The 19,273-nt window shown below is 39.4% G+C and overlaps 1 protein-coding gene across 1 annotated transcript in view; it reads left to right on the forward strand.

Annotated features, from left to right (window-relative positions):
• Positions 1-355: 355 nt before the first annotated feature.
• Positions 356-19,273, forward strand: part of MRC1 (mannose receptor C-type 1) — a 96,928-nt gene continuing 78,010 nt past the window's right edge. The window contains exons 1-3 of the mRNA XM_055332445.1: positions 356-548; positions 12,953-13,354; positions 17,102-17,275. Of these exons, the coding sequence (XP_055188420.1) occupies positions 488-548; positions 12,953-13,354; positions 17,102-17,275 (637 nt within the window). The 5' untranslated portion in view covers positions 356-487. The remainder of the gene's footprint in view (positions 549-12,952; positions 13,355-17,101; positions 17,276-19,273) is intronic.

The raw sequence follows: 19,273 nt of genomic DNA on the forward strand, positions 1-19,273 counted from the left end.
TGGTTCAGCTGCTTCCCAGAGGGAACCCCAGCTTTCTGGCCCAGGTAGTGGCCTCCTGTCACACAGCCCCTCCCGAGCCAGCCCTCGGGCACACAGCTGTTTCTCTTCTCCCCTTCTCTGCAGGCCAGCCTGGCTCCGGGTTTCTCACGATCACCCTTTCACCACCCCCCTTCCTCAACCCTCTCCCACATGTGTCCCTTTCTTCCCTTCCTCTGTGTCTGCTCTTCTCAGAAGTTAGCTTACAAAGCAAAGTTGTAACTTTGAATTCCTGTTTTTCCAACTACCCTCATGTGACAGGATATCTCCTTATTGGAGGTTTTCCCTAATTTCAGAAGCCCTTTAAAAGTAACAGCTTCCTCCATACCTCTTTTCAGCAGGGCAGCTCTGAGAACAGAGTAGGGGAAGGGGAGAGCGGGTGCCTGCATTGTTTTGGCTCCTTCTTACCCCCTCGTCTCCATCAGTGGAAGCGAAGGATAAACTCTGGGCCATGAAGCTGTCCCTACTCCTGGTTTTCCTCTCTCTTATTCCGGTTGCTGTACAGCTGTTGGGTAAGTTGACTGAAGCAGAAGCTTTCTGACTTGGGGCCTGGGGGCTATGCCACGTTTCCTTTGGGGTCAAGGTTAATGGATGGATTCCTTTTAATATCTGTGGTGAGGAGGAAAGCCAAAGTCCCGCGCCCCATCAGCTCTGTGGGAAACCGGTTGCCTCCTCCTGGCTGCCAGGCCTAGAAGCCCGGGGCCTGGAGAAGCAAGACTGCTTCTCCAGCCAGAGGTGCCACCTGGCCTCGAGCCCCACAGAACCCCTGTCTCCTCCTGACTTCTCTCACGTCCCATTATTCTTTCTCTGCTCTGTTCTTAGAGGGATTTCCTTTGTGGTTTCTGGGTTCTGGTTTTCAATTCACAATAATCCTGTCTAACCACCAAGAAATATCTTCTGGAATGTTTTGGCCAAAAGGAGAAGGCACTGGTGTCGTTCCTCATGGTGGGTTTAAGGACAGGATCATAGATCATCCTCCAAAGAGGGATTCCATGAGATTTTTACAATGCGTGTTTTTCTGTGAACAAATCTTTTAATTATCCATGGTTTTTATAGCTACAAAGTTCATCTTTATCAGTATTCTAAGTTGTTCAAACTGACTTACACTTGTTTTCTTCCTCTTTTTTTTCTTTTTTTTCTTTCTGGAGACTGGTGATTGCTCATGAGGAACTTTATTTTTTTTTTTTTTACATAACTTTTCAATTCTCAGACACATTGCCGAGTCTGTCTTTTCTCGTTCTCTAGATGCAAACTGCTTAAACTTCAGAATGGGAGTGCCTGTTAGAATTTTCATTCCCAGTTCCTTTTTGAAATGAGATTGAAAGGATCTCAACTTTGAAGTTTTGGTTCCTGATCCCCCTTTTCTCCTACATCAGCACAGGCCACCTCTGCCAATGGCACTCCATACCTTCCATGTAATGGTGAGAGCAGGAATGGGAGCATATTTATAACACAGAAACTCCAACCACCAGGAGACTTCAGAGAGGGTGCTGACCACAGAAAACATTAAATCATTAAGCATTAAGTAGCAGTGATTATATGGGGCACCTGGGTGGCTCAGTCACTTAAGCATTGGGCTTTTGGTCTTAATTCAGAGCTTGATCTTGGGGTGGTGAATTCAAGCCCCAAATTGGGCTCCATTCTGGGTGTGGAGCCTACTTAAAAAAAGAAAAAAGAAAAAAAAATAAATAAGTAGCAGTGATTATACAAGTACAAGTGAAGGCCTCCTGCCCCTGCAGGGAAGGTACGGAATTACTCTATGTATTAGTTCTCTGCTCTAACAGGGAGCTTAATGTTACCTGCCCCATGTTTTTGCAAGGATTCAATGAGTTACAAAATATGAAATGTTTGGAACATAGTATGGGCCATAGGAATTGCTCCCTTAGTGCTGACAATTAGAAGTAGTGAGTTCTTGTTCCCACAGTAGTAACTAATTATCCAATAAAAGCAGTAGATGAAGCATTTAAAGGAGAGATTTCCCAAGAAACTATGCTGAGGAAAAATTTAGAGCCCGAGAAGATATTTTGCCTTATTTCTGGCTACAAAGCATATCTCTGATTGAGTAAGGGGTGCTGGAGGAGGAGATGCTTAACCCAAGTGGGAGAAGACCACATTTTCAAGTGTTCATCTTGCAAGTCTGCAAGTGGAAGGGTAAAACCAAGACCAATGAAAATCTTCTAAGACTTGTGCTGTCCCACATAGAATCATCTGCATAGGATTAAGTTCCTTGTCACTGAAGGTCTTCAAGCAAAATCTAGGTGAACAGTTCAAGGGCTCTGTATGTGACCTGGAGCCTAACACAGGAAGTCCAATAGAAACATTATTAGCGGGGATCCCTGGGTGGCTCAGCAGTTTAGCGCCTGCCTTTGGCCCAGGGCGTGATCCTGTAGTCCCAGGATCCAGTCCTGCATTGGGCTCCCAGCATGGAGCCTGCTTCTCCCTCCTCCTGTGTCTCTCTCTCTCTCTCATAAATAAATAAATAAATCTTTAATAAAAAAACATTATTAGCTACATTATATAGCCACACTAAAAAACATTGATTTTATGAATATCTTTTATTTAACCTGATATGTCTAAAATATTTTTAGTAAAGAAATGTATTGCGATATTTTTATATTCGTCTTTTAAAAGTTAGATTTTCAAAATCCAGAATGTATTTTGTACTTAGAGCACTTCTCAATTCAGACTGGCCTCATTTCAAGTGTACCAGAGACCCTTATGGCTAATGGCTACCATATTGGGTCCCATAGATACTAATTTTCTCTAAACTGACTCTTAATGCTTTGGGACAAGAAATGTTTCTCAATTTGCTTAGGAGAGTTACCCTCCTTGAGACAGCAAAATGCCTTTACTCTGATGAATGTCTTCCTCTTCATAGGCACAAATATGGGGGAAGCAGGGAGTTGCTGAAGATCTGTTTACTCAGAGAATAAAAAACAAACAGAAACATGGGTAAGGGAGCTTCTTACAGAATTTTTTTCTTTAACTTGAGAGCCTATAATTCTGATTATACCTTTTCTTGGTTCAAACAGCACATGAACAGAGGTTAGTTACTGCTCAGTTAGCAGTAGAACAAAGGGTATATGAATTCCTTTACCCCTGCACCCCCTGCCCTGGCTCCCTACCCATGAAGAAAACCCACAGAAAGGTCTCCCTACTTTCTGTGGTTTATTTTTCTTTCAATTCAGACCCCAGCGCATTCCACGTCATCAGCACTGTGAGCATCCATGTCTACCTTGAGGTCCTAGGAGGCCAGGCATGCAGGACGGGTGTGTGGGGGGGTGATTCTTAGCTTTCTTCTTGCCCTGCTGTTTAGCTGAAAGAATTGCATTCAGCACCAATGTTTAGACCTCAGTGGCGATATAGTCATAGTCATGATACAGTGAGAGATGCTCAGACTCAGAGGTTGGACCTCAGCAGAGGAACATAGCTTAAAATGGGATGGTTTGGTGCATAAGCAATAGTATGTTGGTAAACTTAACAATTAGTTCCCAGAGAAGAAAAAAAAAGGCACTGATTTGTGGCATTTACTGATTTTCATGGTGTAACGTTCCTGTCACAGCTGATTTCAAACTACCAATGTAATGGTACTGGAGGCAGACTTGGAAAGGATGCCAACAGTAGGACCTCACTAGCCAGTGATTGTAAAAAAAAAAAAAAAAGATACAGTGAATTTGATCTCTGGCACAGTCCCATGCTGCATCCACTGTCCTTGTTTGATAGATAAGAAAATTGAAGTCCTGACAGGTTAAGTGATCTTTCACAACTAGTTAATGGCACAACCAATTTAGTGCTCAGGGCTCCTGACTCCCAAGGCAATGCAGGGTACCTGGGTGACTCAGTGGTTGACCGTCTGCCTTTGGCTCAGGGAATGATCCTGGGGTCCTGGGATTGAGTCACGCATCAGACTCCCTCTGCCTATGTCTCTGGGTCTCTCATGAATAAATTAAAAATTAAAAAATAAACAGAAGCAATTCATTTTTTTGGTATATGAATTATTGGTTAATACCAATCTAGAATTTCTTCAAGAAATAATTCCCCTTTGCCATTCCCTTAGTCATTTTAATTTTCATAAAATTTTCTTTATAAGATTTCTAATTTTATCTCTAATCTCTTCATTTCTTCCTTTACATGTGACTTCTTTTAGACACCGGATTTAAGACATGCTTTCTAAAGTTACTGAGCAAAACCAAGTTCTTGTCATTTTCTTTTTTCCACTGTTCTTATATTTGTCTATTTTTCCTGTTACTGTTCCAAACTTCATCTGACTTTTCTGAAATTGAGAGATGGAGATCTGTGTATGTAGAATATTACAAAGGTAAGATGACAGTTGCCTTGTCACATGACAATTCAGTGCCTTAGGGGTGCTGAACCTAATTTCTCAGTAGAAGGAGTCATCATTGGTTAAATGTCAACTTTACAGAGTCAAATATGCTCAACATCAGTTAAAGACAAGAACCCTTGTCTTCAGAAAGGAGCTGAAGACCTTCAACACTCAGATCTGTCCTCTGGGACTGGAACATGAGCAGCTAAGGATCAGAGCTAGGAGGTCACAGAGGCCATGAAAGGAGTTGAACAAAAAGAAAGTAACCTTTGAAGTAGCTTACCTCCATAGCAGAGAGGGAATGAAACTGATGTCATAATGAGAATATTAGTGTCCTGTTGTTTCTTGGCTACCATCAAGCATTGTTGGATGGAAACATCATGGGGTTAGTTTGGTCTGTAGAGGAAACCAGTGAAAATCAGGACAAAAGTAAGAATAAAAGAGGTAAGAAAGCAAATACTCTTTTAAAAAGAATTGAATCTGACATAGAAAGGAGAAAACACTATTTTTTATATTCCCCAGATGAATAGTGAAAGGGAATAAAGGGGAAAGGAGAACAAATGAGTGGGAAATATCAGAAAGGGAGACAGAACATGAGAGACTCCTAACTCTGGGAAACGAACTAGGGGTGGTAGTGACTGGATGACGGGCACTGAGGGGGGCACTTGATGGGATGAGCACTGGGTGTTATTCTATATGTTGGCATATTGAACACCAAAAAAAATAAATTTTATTTTAAAAAAAGGAATTTTAAGAAAAAAAAAAGAAAACATTCTAAGACAACTTTGTCCACTTACAAACCAAATTAGAGTCATAGAGCACTTTCAGAACCTTAGTCACATTCATTAATCATTTTCAGATCCTTAACAACAGCCCCATGATGTAAGAAGGGTCGGTGTTACTGTTACCATCCACCTTTTATTACAGGAGAAAACAGGCTCAGAAGTCAGCTAGCCAATAAGGACCAGAGCTAATTCTTGACTATTGTCTTCTGGCTCTGAGGCTAAGAATTTACCAGCTGGGGTGTGTAGACCAGGGAAGATCTAGATCAGAAAAGACATAAAATGTGCCCAAAACAACATTATGTCAAAGAAGGATTTAGTCCCTCTATTTATATCAACTGTTTAGACTTTTCACTCGGGGAAGGGAAGGAGGTTATTAATACTGGGATGTATACTTTATGCAAAATGACATGCTGGGTGTTTTTACATAAATTATCTCATTTAGAAGTTTGTGGTAAGTCTATCAAGGAGCATTATTATCCCTATTTTACAGATGAGGAAATCGAGGCTGGAGTGATTACTTTAACTGAGGCAATGCCACAAGCGAATGATGGAGTCAGAATTTGATCACAAGTTTGCTGACCTCAAAGAATATACCCTTCTCCACCACATCATCTGTCTCTTGAGTTTGGAAACTGGAGTCTCCATCATCTCTGTTCCTTTCTCTGGTCTGCTGCAACAGCTCTATTTTCTCTGGTCTCATCCTGTTCTGAACCATTTCACGCTGTCTTCAAAACTGATTTTCCCAAGTTAATGATAATAATTAACATGTATATAGCGATTTCTGTGTGTCAGGAACCATTCTCAGTGCTTTATTTGGATGATCTCATTGAAGCCTCACGACAACCAGCAAGTCCTAAGATTTTCCCCTCATTTTTCAGATGGTGAAAAGGAAGCACAGAGTAGTTTAGAAACTTCACCAAAGTCACACACCCAGTGAGCATCAAGAGTTCTGATTATGCCATGGTCAAATGGACATGATACATAAGGATTAATTTTTTAAAGATTCTATTTATTAATTCATGAGAGACACACAGAGAGAGAGGCAGAGACACAGGCAGAGGGAGAAGCAGGGAGCCGGATGTGAGACTCCATCCCAGGACCCCAGGATCACGCCCTGAGCCAAAGGCAGACGCTCAACTATTGAGCCACCCAGGTGTCCCCATAAAGATGAACTAATTAGTGAGCATGGCTGTGAAGAGAAGATTGGTGTAGTGTCAAATTCTTACCTATAGATTTTGTTTGTCCTAGAACGAGGGGAGAGGCTAGCATTCTGAGGTTGAAGTTCTAGGAGAGAAAGAAAAGGAGAACAAGTGGAGAGGCAGAGGGGGGTAGATAGAGTCCAGGACATAGGTAAAGAAATCAGCAGACCGAGGGAGACCTACTGAGATGGAAATGAACAAACCCAGGAAGGGTGTAGTTCTTCATATCTTTAGGAAGGAAGACAGGAAGTTGGATAAATGTCTTACGCCTGGCCTCTCCTTTCTCCTTGAGGTCATAACCCTTATTGGATTCACAGTTGTACCTCTCCAAATGGCCAAATGCAGTGACTTAAAATTATTAGGCTCTCTGAATATTTGGTGAATGAATGAAAGATCAAAGTGACAACCAAAATAATTCTTAATTTTTCCTTTATTCTTTTGTTCAATTTTGCCAAACCTAACACTGTGATCCTTAGTCTTCCCCATGCCCCCAGTACTTGGCATAGTTTTTGGTTTTGTTTGTTTTTTGCATGTACTAGGTGAATGATAAATAACTGCTTTTCACTTAACTTCGGTTCTTAGAGGACACAAATGAAGGTTTTTACATTCATTTACTGAGGCTAATGGACAGATTTCTTAGTTTGGGCTGCTTAAGATGCTGTCTCTCTGACAATGATTTGAGCGAATAGTTTACTTGGGAGACAGTGCCAGGAAACCCTGGCAAAGGAGTAAGGAGGTGGGACTGGAAGGGAAGGAGCCAGTGACCACTGGGAACACCTGGGGTTCAGCCCTGCTAGAGTGCTCTGGGTGACAATGTAGGATATGTGCCTCAGAGTTATCCCTCCCAACGTGCCAGGGACTTGGGGTGTTCATTCATCAATTGCTATCAGTCACTGGTAAAAGGCTACTACTCAGGGGCTTCTCTGGCCTTTTTTGTCTTCACAGTGTGTAGGCACAGGGGACTCAGATGCCCCCCAGGCCCAGAGATGCTATGCTGACCTTGGGGAGTAGGGCTCATGTGCACTGAAATGGCAAAAGGCAAGAAGAGATAAGTAGGGTTCTGGCAGTATCTGGTACAAAGTATCCACTTATTTTCCTCTTACCCAGCTTCACTGTCTTGCAAAAGATAGAGATGTTTGCAGCTCAGCATTTTATTTGCCAGCAGGGAAAGTCTATAAATGTATAAGGAAATACAGCATATAATACTTATATCTCTAGATAGTCAAATTTAATCACCTAATTTTCTTTGCTAATCAATTTAGAAATTTAATTATTAACCCAATGTCAATGGAAAAATTTAAATCTGTTAAAACATGCTTAAAAGAATATTCATGGGGCACCTGGGTGGCTCAGTTGGTTAGGCGTCTGACTTTTGATCTCGGTTCAGGTCTTGATCTTGGGGTTGTGGGTTTGGGCCTTGCTCTGGGCTCCTTGTTAGGCATGGAGCCTATTAAAAAAAAAAAAGAGTATTCACACTCATGTTATTGGGTATCTAGTCTTCAGTTATTTTGACTTGAGATATTCATCTGGAACTTACTGCTTCTTTCATGTGTGTATTTTGACCTTTGAGGTTTCTGCCTTTAAATTAACTGCAGGTGGTGTGAGCTCAGTGTGGCACAAAAGTTGTCTCTGGTTTGTCCTTGCAAGGTTACTTGCACAGTGCCTGGCACATATTTGTTGAAAAATTAATATGAGGTTAGGAAGATAGAGTTAAGGATGGAAGAAGGGTCTCTTCAATCCTGTAAATAAATATCTGATGTGTAAGTATTTAATAAGCAAAAATTAAAACACAATCAATCCCATAATTGAGGTGGCAGGGAAATGAATATAGAAATTCCACCATCCTCTTTTGTTAGCTTTGTAATATTTCTATTACAATAACATAGTTAGTATAGAAAAAGAACAGAAAACATTGGTGTGGTTGATAGTGGCAAAAATACCACAAGATGACTTTTAGTCAAGGCCTTGGATCATTTTCAGAGGAAGAAATATGACATTTTAAATCAGAGACACTACACAGATACCATGATAAAAGTAAAACTCAGTGTTGACTAGTGGGGGAGAGGAGTTATGTATGACTGTGGAATCATAAAATGATAATTTTACATTTCCTTATATTGTCTGGCAAAGGCAATATCAAACTTGCACTGCTCCCTAATGTCAAAGATAAATAAAGGAAGCCAGAATAGATAAGGGTGAATTGAAATAGAGCTTTTCATTTCCAAGTACTCCTTGTATAAACATTTATAGATTGTTCTTTGGTAAAAATAAACTTTCAGGGAAAGAAGCTAACATTAAACGTACTCATCATCATTAATCAGTTATTAAATAAAATAATGTGTCTGGGTGTCTAGTCAAGGTGCTTCAGATTTAATTAATATTCTTTCATTCATTCAACTAATATTTGTAGACAGACTATAACGCTCCAAAAAGAGAGGATAGAGTACTGAACCAGAAAAATGAAGTCTACTTGTGGAATTTACATTCCAGTGGAGGGATACAGGCAAAAGATAACTAAGTGATTTCTTAAAGAGAATATATTTTAAGATGGTTGTGAATGCTATATAGAAAATAAAAGAGCAAAATTGGGATAGTCTGCTCACTAAGGAGTTGACACTTGAACTAGGGCCTTAAAGAGCATCCCAAGAAGAGAGAACTTGAAATATGACATTTCTAAAGTGGAAATTAAGTGTTTGAGGAACAGAAAGGCCTGTGGCTGGAAGGTGGTGGGTGAGAGCAGAGATAGCCAAACAGGATCATGTCCTCCCTAGGGAGCTAGGATGTGGAGGTTGATATTTTTGTCCTGTGTACAATAGTGCACTCTTGAAGGTTTTAAATTTTGGGGAAGATATAGTTAAAAACAAAATCTCCTCCCAGCTTAGAAAACCTCTTACAAAGCTAGAAGAAAAAGAAAACAGTTTCATGGTTGAATAAGCATTCAACCAGAATGGGATGCATATCACAGGCAATCTACTAAAGAGACTGCAAAAACGGGAAAAAAAAAATCAGACTCATCTATGTAGTTAAATAGAAACAACCCATTACATGAGGTAGGATTTGTGGTTTGGAGTCAGGTGCCAAAGTAGGCCCATCTCACCCAGGAAACTGGGAGATCAAGTGTTATATTCTTTGATGCTTGCATTTTTAAGAGAGGAAGACCAGAGTAAGACTATGGTGGCTTGGTCTAGGATGGTAGCTGTGGAGACAGAAAAGAATGGATTAGAGTATATGTATCTGTCAGGGTTCTCCAGGGAAACAGAACCAATAGGTTATGTGGGTGTGTTTGTATGTGTATGTATCTCTATATCTGTCCATCCATCCATCCATCCACCCATCCATCTACCCATCTATCAATCATCTTCTGTCTATCTTTTGAGAATATTTAAGGAATTGGCTCATGCAGTTGTGAAGGCTGGCAAGTCCAAAATAGGGGTAGGCTGGCAGGCTGGAAACTCAAGAAAGAGTTGATATTGCAGTCCAAGTTCAAAGGCAGTCTGGAGGTAAAATTCTTTTTCTCTTTAGGAACCTCACTCGGTCTGTTATCTTGCAGGCCTTCCACTGACTAGATGAGGCCCACACAGTACTGAGGATAATCTACTTAAAGTCTAGATTCAAATGTTAATCTCATCAAACAAACCTTCACAGCAGCATCCAGTGTTTGACCAAATATCTGGAAACTGTGACCTAGCCAAGCTGACACATAAAATTAACTATCACAGTATACTTTTGGATAGAGCCAATAGATTCTGCTTTTGTTCTAGAAAGTGAAGGAAATCGGGGAATCCAGGATGTCCTAGAGTTTTAGCTTATGGATATTAGTGGATGATGATACCATTAATGAAAAACGGAAGATTGGAGTTTTGCTTATTAAATGCCATAATATTTAGAGAAAAATCAAGATGGAACTGCAGATGAAAATTACATGAAATAAAAGTCAAATAAGTATAAAAATCTCTGAAAGAAGAACAACACTACTTGTGCATAAAGACTTTCAAGCACCTTACCTTAAATGGCTGGTTACGAACTAGTTGAACGACTGAATTTGTGATTAATAAATGTTGGCTGTTTGATGATGCTGAAGTATGAGGTGGAAAATATTACTGTTTATGAGGTGTTACTGAGCAAAACTGTCTGAAAAGTGGAAGATAAGTCAAGATAGGAAAACAATAGGTGGAATAGCATACAAATTAAATGTAAAGGACAATATAGTTGAGTTCACAGATATATATGAAAAATTTCAGACTTCATTACCATTTTAGATAGAAAAGCCTAGACTTATATTTGTGTGTGGCAAATTATCATAGTAAGCTTTTCTCCCCTATGTCCTGTGTTTTATTATAAACAGAACATGATATTATTAATATTTTAATTTTATTGCCAACACAGAAAGTTACTCATCTTGTCACACCAGGACATGGGCAGCAACAAAATGAGATCAAGTCTGGGAAGGAGTTCAGCTAGATGGGAGGAGCTTCAGCCAGGCATTGCATACTCAGTTGACAGATGTCAACTCCAGAGAAGCAAACAGGAGCAGGTGTTCTGAATTGAGACTATTGAGTCCCAATTCCAAGAAATCAAACCAGCAGAAATGAGAAACCCAGCCGAGGAAGCCCGGCTAAGGTTCAAAGTAGCACCAAATTAGGAACCCAGATGGATTAGAGGCGGGAGGTCTCTAACAAGTGTGGGGCAAGAGCAGATGCAGGAGCAGGGCAGGGAAAAATAAACTTACAAGGCAAATTAATGGTCCAATAACTGGTCTCAGGATGTAAGTGGTTCTAACCTGACAGGAGTGTTGAGACAGTAAAAAGAATATGGCTTGTGAAAAGGTTCTGTAAATGTACACTCTGCTAGTGGTACTTTTATTACTTTAAGACATTTCACTTGATTAAAAATAAGGAACTAATTTAGTCAGACCCTCAAATATCTGCAATACTGGCAGCTCATTTTGAAAGAACACTTACTTAGAAGGAATTTAGTAAATTCTCAGAAGTAATGTTTGATAGTTATGTCATAAAATGAAAAGTCAGTTCTTTTCATTTGTCTATTCTTAAAAAAACAAAAAAAAAACAGAAAAGAAAAAACCTTTCCATGAATTCAGTTTTGATTTAAGGGGAGGGGGGAAGCTTGCCAGATCCTTTTCTTTTTTCCTTTCCTTTCTTTTCTTTTCTTTCTTCCTTCTTCTTTCCTTCCTTTTTCTTTCTTTCTTTCTTTCTTTCTTTCTTTCTTCTTTCTCTTTCTTTCTTTTCCTTTCCTTTTCTTTTTTCTTTCTTTTCTTTTCTTTTCTTTCTCTTCTGTTCTCTTCTCCTCTCCTCTCCCCTCCTCTCCCCTCCCCTCCCCTCCCCTCCCCTCCCCTTCTCTTCTCTTCTCTTCTCTTCTCTTCTCTTCTCTTCTCTTCTCTTCTCTTCTCTCTCTTCTCTTCTCTTCTCTTTTTTCTTTCTTTTTGCAAAATGGAAGTTCAGTTTTGCCAGCTAGCAGCTTTGTACAATAAGTATAAGCCATCCACATATATTTATTTACATTACCAGTCCCAAGTTGTAAGTATAAAGCAACACTGTTATTTGTAGTTATTCTCAAAAATATTACCTCAAATGAAGTAAGGATGTATACTTAAACTTTACTGTGAATTTGACAAATTCATTGTTTCTTTTTGTTATACAAAGGCTAGCTTGAGTATGCCAATAAAATGAAAGTTAAAATTATATAACAGATACTAACTTCCATCTCAGTGCTGTATCTCTAAGTTACCTATTGCAAGGGAAAACAAAACAAAACACTGCTCTTGTAGGGCTATCCAGAAAGCACTTAGTTCAAAGATTGACTGGACATAAAGGTAACATTTCCTAAAATAAAATTACTTTTTAAGTTACAGAAAAGCCTCATTAATGTTGTAATTAGAATAATTATGTATGCGTTTCCTTTATCTCAAAGAGAGTAGGGTTGAATCAGACTTCAAAATTCTATTCCAGGATACACATATATTTAATTTTACTGCTTTTTGGATTTATCTCTTTTCTTTTTTTAAAAGATTTTATTTATTTATTCATGAGAGAGAGAGAGAGAGAGAGAGAGAGAGAGAGGCAGAGACACAGGCAGAGGGAGAAGCATGCAGGGAACCTGATGTGGGACTCAATCCCAGGTCTCCAGGATCGGGCCCTGGGCCGAAGGCAGGCGCTAAACTGCTGAGCTACCCAGGGATCCCCTGGATATATTTCTAAATTGTCTTTTCTCCAATGCATGTTATTTCTTTCTCTGTTATCTTCCTTTTATGCTTACTCTAATTTGTGTGCATTTAAGACCAGCCTTTTTGTAATGCTCCCTGTAATGAACTAGGAAGTCTTCAGGATTTCCAGCCGATTGCTGGGGGCCCTGTGTTCTCCAGGGAGAGTCTCTCCCCTAGCCTCAAGGACACTCCCCCTCTGGGTCTCCTGCACCACCCTCCTCCCTGCCTGGAGCAGAGGGAGCAGAGTTGGCCCAGGTAGAGTCCACTTCTCCCCTTCTTCTGGGATCATGAGTTTTATGGAAATAAAAATGTTGGGAATCTTGACCAAAAATATTATTTGTCATATGTATCCACTTAAGCATGTTTTCTTATTATTTTTTTTAAACAGACACTAGGCAATTTTTAATATATAATGAAGATCACAAGCGCTGTGTGGAAGCAGTAAGTCCCAGTGCAGTCCAAACAGCTACCTGCAAACAGGACAATGAAGCACAGAAATTTCGATGGGTGTCTGAATCCCGGATTATGAGTATTGCTTTTAAATTATGTTTGGGGGTGCCATCAAAAACTGATTGGGTTGCTGTCACTCTGTATGCCTGTGACCCAAAGAGTGAATTTCAGAAATGGGAGTGCAAAAATGACACACTTTTGGGCATCAAGGGAGAAGATTTATTTTTTAATTATGGCAATAAACAAGAAAAGAATATTATGCTTTACAAGGGTTCTGGTTTATGGAGCAGATGGAAAGTCTATGGAACTACAGATGACTTATGCTCCAGAGGTTATGAAGGTAAGAAGCATGGAATGTCTTGCCTTTCTGTCAAGTTTTTCTCATCTTTATATCAGGAATCTAATTCAAGAAAATAAGTATATTATTGTTTAGTCTGTGCTAGAATTATTAATTGATTGTGTTTGTGTTTTAGACTATTCTACATTCTATAAATAAATGACAGTGAATGATACTTTAGCTATTTATAATTAATGGAATGACTATTTTGTGTTTTTTTAACTTTTTAAAATATTTTTTAAGTTATGGATTGCAATTATTAGAAATGAATTTGCACTGTAGTCTTTGACCAGAAGCTTCCCATTTGACATTATTTGGTTATTGTGATAAATGAATCTAACCAGATGTTTCTTTTCCTTTGGTTTATGTTTCCCTAGAGAATGACACATGGAACAACATTCTTTCTCGAGTCAAACTGCCTAAAACAAAAACTTGGCATTTCTTGATCTCTTAAATTTCTAAATGTTTCTGTGTCCCCCTATGAGCATTAAAAAATATAATAATCACAAGATTAGAACATCTAAGGAATTAGCTTGTAAATTACATGCAACATATTTAGTCAGCTATTTTAGAAAGTGGTAGCACCTGTGGGGCAGAAAATAATTTTATATGAAGTTGGTTCCTTAAGCTCTTGAAGGTTAAATAAAACCAGAGTATTTAGTTTTATCTTGCCAAATTTCATTCTCTGGTGGCTGCACAGAAACAACATAACATAAATAAAACAGAACTGAAACCTTTTACAAAACCTTCTTGTGTCGGATGATATGATAACCACATTCCAGGTTTGGACACTTGGTTATTTGGAAGTGTTATCTAGAACAACCTCAGAGTCAGAGGAATAGCCTGCCTTTTGGGATGAGAGATTACCTGTTTCCAAAATTACTATGTTCCTGAGGCTACAAAGATTGGTTGAGTAGCTAGTTGCCGTAGCTAATCAGAGCTGGGAAGTTCAGATCTTTCTAAGGCCATAATTTGTCAGCTTTCCATTTTCCTTTTTTATAAAGAGGAGGGAGGGTAGGCATTGTAGAAGAATGAGAAGAAGGGTTCAGAAAGAGGCTCTCCTGAGCCACTTAATGAACATAATGAAGGTTTAGAAATTATAGGTGAGGCAACCTAAGTAGTATAACCTTTCAGGAGAAACTCAATAGAAAACTTCAGCAAGACAAGAGTGAACCAAACTTGATTGAGTCAAATTCCACAGATGATGCAATAATCCTAATTGAGGGATTCAAAACAAGGAAGATTGGTGCTAAGACATCAGACTTCTTATTTAAAAATATATCACCGAAGTTACATAGACCCCAATCCCCAATTCCCATCATCCTTTGTGTTCTCCTGCTTATTTGAGAAAAAGGTGCACAGGGTTTGGGATAGTGGTTCTCAAACTGTAATATGTTTACAAATCACCAGGAAAGCTTGTTAATAGTGCAGATACCAAGGTTCCCCTCCTACCCAGAAGCTAAATTAGCATATAGGGGGTAAGGTCCAAGAATCTATTGAATTATCTTGATGAGCACCTCGGTGGTTGGATGAAGATGGTCCATTGACCACATTTTGCCTGTTTTCCATGTCTCTCTCAGAGCTTAAGCTATTCCTACTAGAAGATCTAGCCTTTCAAAGGGATCTTGGAATCTACTCATTGGAATACACATTTGATCTGAAGATAATGTAGAGAGGATATACATAGAACCTGTCTCTCTAAAAGAACACTTGAGGAAGATAACTGGCTGAGGCCAAGAATTATTTTAGAATAAGAGAATCAGAATTATAGACTTAGTAGAATCAAACTGTTATCTGGGAGTTTGGACCACATAGGAAGAAAAATTGACGGTAGTTATGATTTGTCAGTGAAGTGGCTAGAATGGAATTTGGTTCTTTTGGCCTCATCAGGGCTATGATAAATAAATAGGTTTAGTTCTGAAAATGCCATTTCTGATTGAGAGCTCTAAACCCAGCCCTGAAAATTTCTTGGCTAATTTAATTAAGAGTACAGCTGGCCCTGAGGTGGTTTTAACAGGCTTTCTTCATATGAAGGAACAGGATATCCAGTGATTAAGGGTGGCACAATTATATCTAAATCCAGCATGTTCCTTATACAATATATGAGTTGGAGAACTGGTCCTGTAACATAGTGGAACCAAAGTTAGGACTGTATTTTGAAGTTCCTAACAACTAGCTAATTGACCAAAAAGTTAATTTTTTAGTAAATGAAAATAAGCCTAGTTTGTCAGGAGGATTGGATGAGTACAGGGTCATGGGTGATGGCCCCTCTCTCATGGGGTTCTCACCCAGCTGGGTGTGGAAGACAAGGCCATTAGGTCCCTGGGATGCTACAGCCCCTGCCTCTAGTCTGGGTCACACTAGACGTTTGTCCACACATTGAATACTCCCAGTGAGTAACCCCACTCACTTAAGACCAGATGGACTGGTCTGAGGAGCACACATGTGTGTCCCCAGGAGGCTCATGCACCAACCCTTCAAGAGTTATCAGATAAAATCTAGGCCAGTTCAACTTGAGTTTGAAATAAGCAACAAATACCTTTTTAGTGTACGTATATCCCAAAGGTCGCACAGCTTACTAAACTTAGGATATACTGATATTAAATTATTCAGTGTTTATCTGGAATTCAAATTTTACTGGGCATCCTGTTTTTACTTGCCAAATCTGGCAACCCTTAATTCCCAGGTTTTTTTCTCAGTGACTGAATAGAAAGGAAAGAGAGTAAGGAACTTAGCATGAATTACAATTTTAATATTTGTTAGGTGTTGTGCTACATTTTATACATTCATTTTACATTGTCTAAATCGGATTTTGAGATATCTTTTAGGGACTCCTTTTAAAGTCATGAATCTACAAAACTTAATGAAGAAAAGAGTATTTTTATCTAGGACAAATTCTGAATATCATCAGGTGGCAATAGGCAAAATACTACACTATAGAGGGTTATTGTTTTCCTGGGGGCGGAGGGGGTGTCTCTACAGGGACAGAGGCAGTAAACATTTTGAAGAATGCAGTTAGGGGAATGGTGTGGTTGTCAGTGGAGATATGAGCTTCTCTAATTCTTTGGCTTAAGCCAAACCATAATCAACAATGATTTTTTTATTTCAGTTTTCTTTTCTAGGTAAGCTCAGAGCTTCCCATTTTGCTCTGTCTGAATTCAGTTTTAAGAAGGACAAATATTGATTATAAATGGTATCCAGTGGTTTTGAGTGCTTTCTTTCTATGATGTGGATTAGAGAGTTATGTTCAAATTCTGACCCTTCCTCGTAGTCATTGTTGAGGGACTCCAGTAGAGGCTGGCTTGCCACGATGTGGTAGGAGGGGATTTGACTTTTGACTGCGCGTTAGAGTTACACAGCTAGAATGTTATTTTTCAATGTAGAGATTCAGTAATTCTGTGATACCAAGCAAGAGGAAGGATGGCCTCTTCTCTGTTTGAGGGAAAATGCAAAAGTCAAGGCAGGTGTCACTAGACCTGACTACTTTTGCCTAACACGAGGAAAGAGGGAAATCTGTCCTAAAAGACAGCAGAAATGAAGTGGAACTAGAGTTGTTCCTAACACAGATGGCTGTGTGTACTCAGAAAGGGACTGGGGTACAGAGAGAAGGGAAAGAGAAATGAATTCCCCGTGTGGGAACATTAAATGTGATCAGAAGAGTAAGACCCATCCTCGGCATTTTTCTTATTGCAAAGCCACCGTTCAGAAGATTGACTTATGTTCTAAGTGTGGTCAATGTGTCTCTTCTAGACATGTACACACTGCTGGGCAATGCCAATGGGGCAGCATGTGTATTTCCATTCAAGTTTGAGGACAAGTGGTATGCAGATTGCACAAGCGCTGGGCGATCAGATGGATGGCTCTGGTGTGGAACCACCGCAGATTATGACGCAGACAAGCTATTTGGATATTGTCCATTGAAATGTAAGTAGCGTTGTCGTCAAGAAAATTTGCCACATTTAGTACAGCAACATGGCGATAAGACCTTGTGTTTATTGGGACTATGTTCTCTCTCAAAGTTATTTCCCACTTATCATCTTGTCACACTCCACTGCAACCCTGTACGGATATCATTGTCCCCACTTTCTAGTGGAGAAAGTGATCCATGTTGGCTGAAGACCAGGACACAGATCTTCTGACTTCTCAGCCCTGGGCTGCATACATGACTCCTTTATTTCCATCAACTGCTTCTTTCCTTCAACTGTTACTGTTCTATCTGTTATTTTTTAAGACTTTAGGGCAAATTATGCTGATGCTATATATACTGAATACTGTCACCGTTGGGACTTACCATTATTAAACCATAGATCAAAACCAATTTTTTTTTAAGATTTTATTTATTCGTGAGAGACATAGAAAGAGAGGCAGAGACACAGGCAGAGGGAGAAGCAGGCTCCATGCAGGGAGCTTGATGCGGAACTTGATCCCCAGACCTGGGATCACACCCTGAACCAAAGGCAGATGCTCAATCACTGAGCTACCCAGGAGTTCCTCAAAACCAAAATTTAAACAATGCCATAAGCATGTGGTTTGATGGGACGAGAGAGATGTGAGGGACTCCTGATGTTTTGCCAATGTAATGAAAAGGGCACCTTCCTGTGAAAGTGATAGTAATGAATAGTAATGACAGTAAATTTAATTTAAGAACAGTGTCGTTTAATTTAACCTTGCTATGAATCAAATAGAAGTAGATTATTTTTATGCTTGAAGGATTTTTAAAATGAAAACGTATTACGCAGTAATACAAAATAAGTGGCATTGCATGGAATTGATAGGAAGCAGCCAGAATGTAAGAATTCTCCTGTGTTTTCTCCACACTCAAGAATCTGTAAGGAAACAGTGTAGCTGGTTGAGGTGCAGGAGAGAAGGAAGTGGAAGAGCCTTGGAAGCCAAGGCTGAGACTGAAGAAGGAGGCAGGGCTATCACCCCCCACCCCGCCCCCCACCCCTGGCCTCAGCCTCCTGCCAGCTATCCTCTTCCTTTTCTAACCCCTAAACTTCACACTTGCTCTTGCTCCCTCAGACTTTGTAGAGCACAGCAACTCCTGTTTGTGCTATTCTGAGCTTTCTCCTGCTGGCCTGCAGAGGGGTGGGTGCAGGAGAGGAGTTAGGTGCAGATGCAGTCTGGGATGATTGTAAGGCCACCTGAATTGCAATAGCATCACTTACCACTGAATTTTGGGAACTACACACAAGCATTATTGTGAATTAATTATTAATGTAATATTAATAAAAATAATAACAAATAAATTAATAATGCTAAAAATGTTTTAGTGTCTCACATTAAAGCCAGAATCCTAAGAATCATGCTTATTTCTCTTTTAGATTTATAATCCCACTTAAAATAAATTTTATTTTTCAGCCCTATATATTATTGCAATTTTCTTCTGTGTGCAGTTCCCATGTTCTGGGCTAATATCTGCAAAAACTCACAGGCTTCCCATTCATGGCAATGCTGCTAACTTGTCCTTGGGTGAAGTAATTGTATCTGCCTCTAATAACAATTTTCAGAAGTTTGATTCCCACGAAAGGTTAATAGATGTCTGACCTCTGTATTAGATGTCTTTTTTTGTTGGAACGGAGATATTTTTCCCCTAAGATAAAGTAATGCTTGTATTCCAATGATTGAGGAGTGTCTTTCACCTTTACTTAGTAGAAATGGTATTTTATAAATCTGTTATCAAGGAATTTCTTGGAGGTGTGGATTTCATGAGTCTACAGCATCTTGCACTTAAGTGATATTGATGAAGGAGTTAGTTGTTGGATGTATGTATGATTTAGTCAATCATTAAATGGAAGACAAATGACTAGTCACTAATCATAAAAAAAAAAAAAACTACAAAAAAACTCACGACCTTGGGATCCATGTGTGTTGGAGGGGTATCCTGAGTATTTTCTTGAATAATCTTTTAGTCTTGTTACT

Source organism: Nyctereutes procyonoides, unplaced genomic scaffold, assembly GCF_905146905.1.
Source record: "Nyctereutes procyonoides isolate TBG_1078 unplaced genomic scaffold, NYPRO_anot_genome, whole genome shotgun sequence".
Lineage (NCBI taxonomy): Eukaryota > Metazoa > Chordata > Mammalia > Carnivora > Canidae > Nyctereutes > Nyctereutes procyonoides.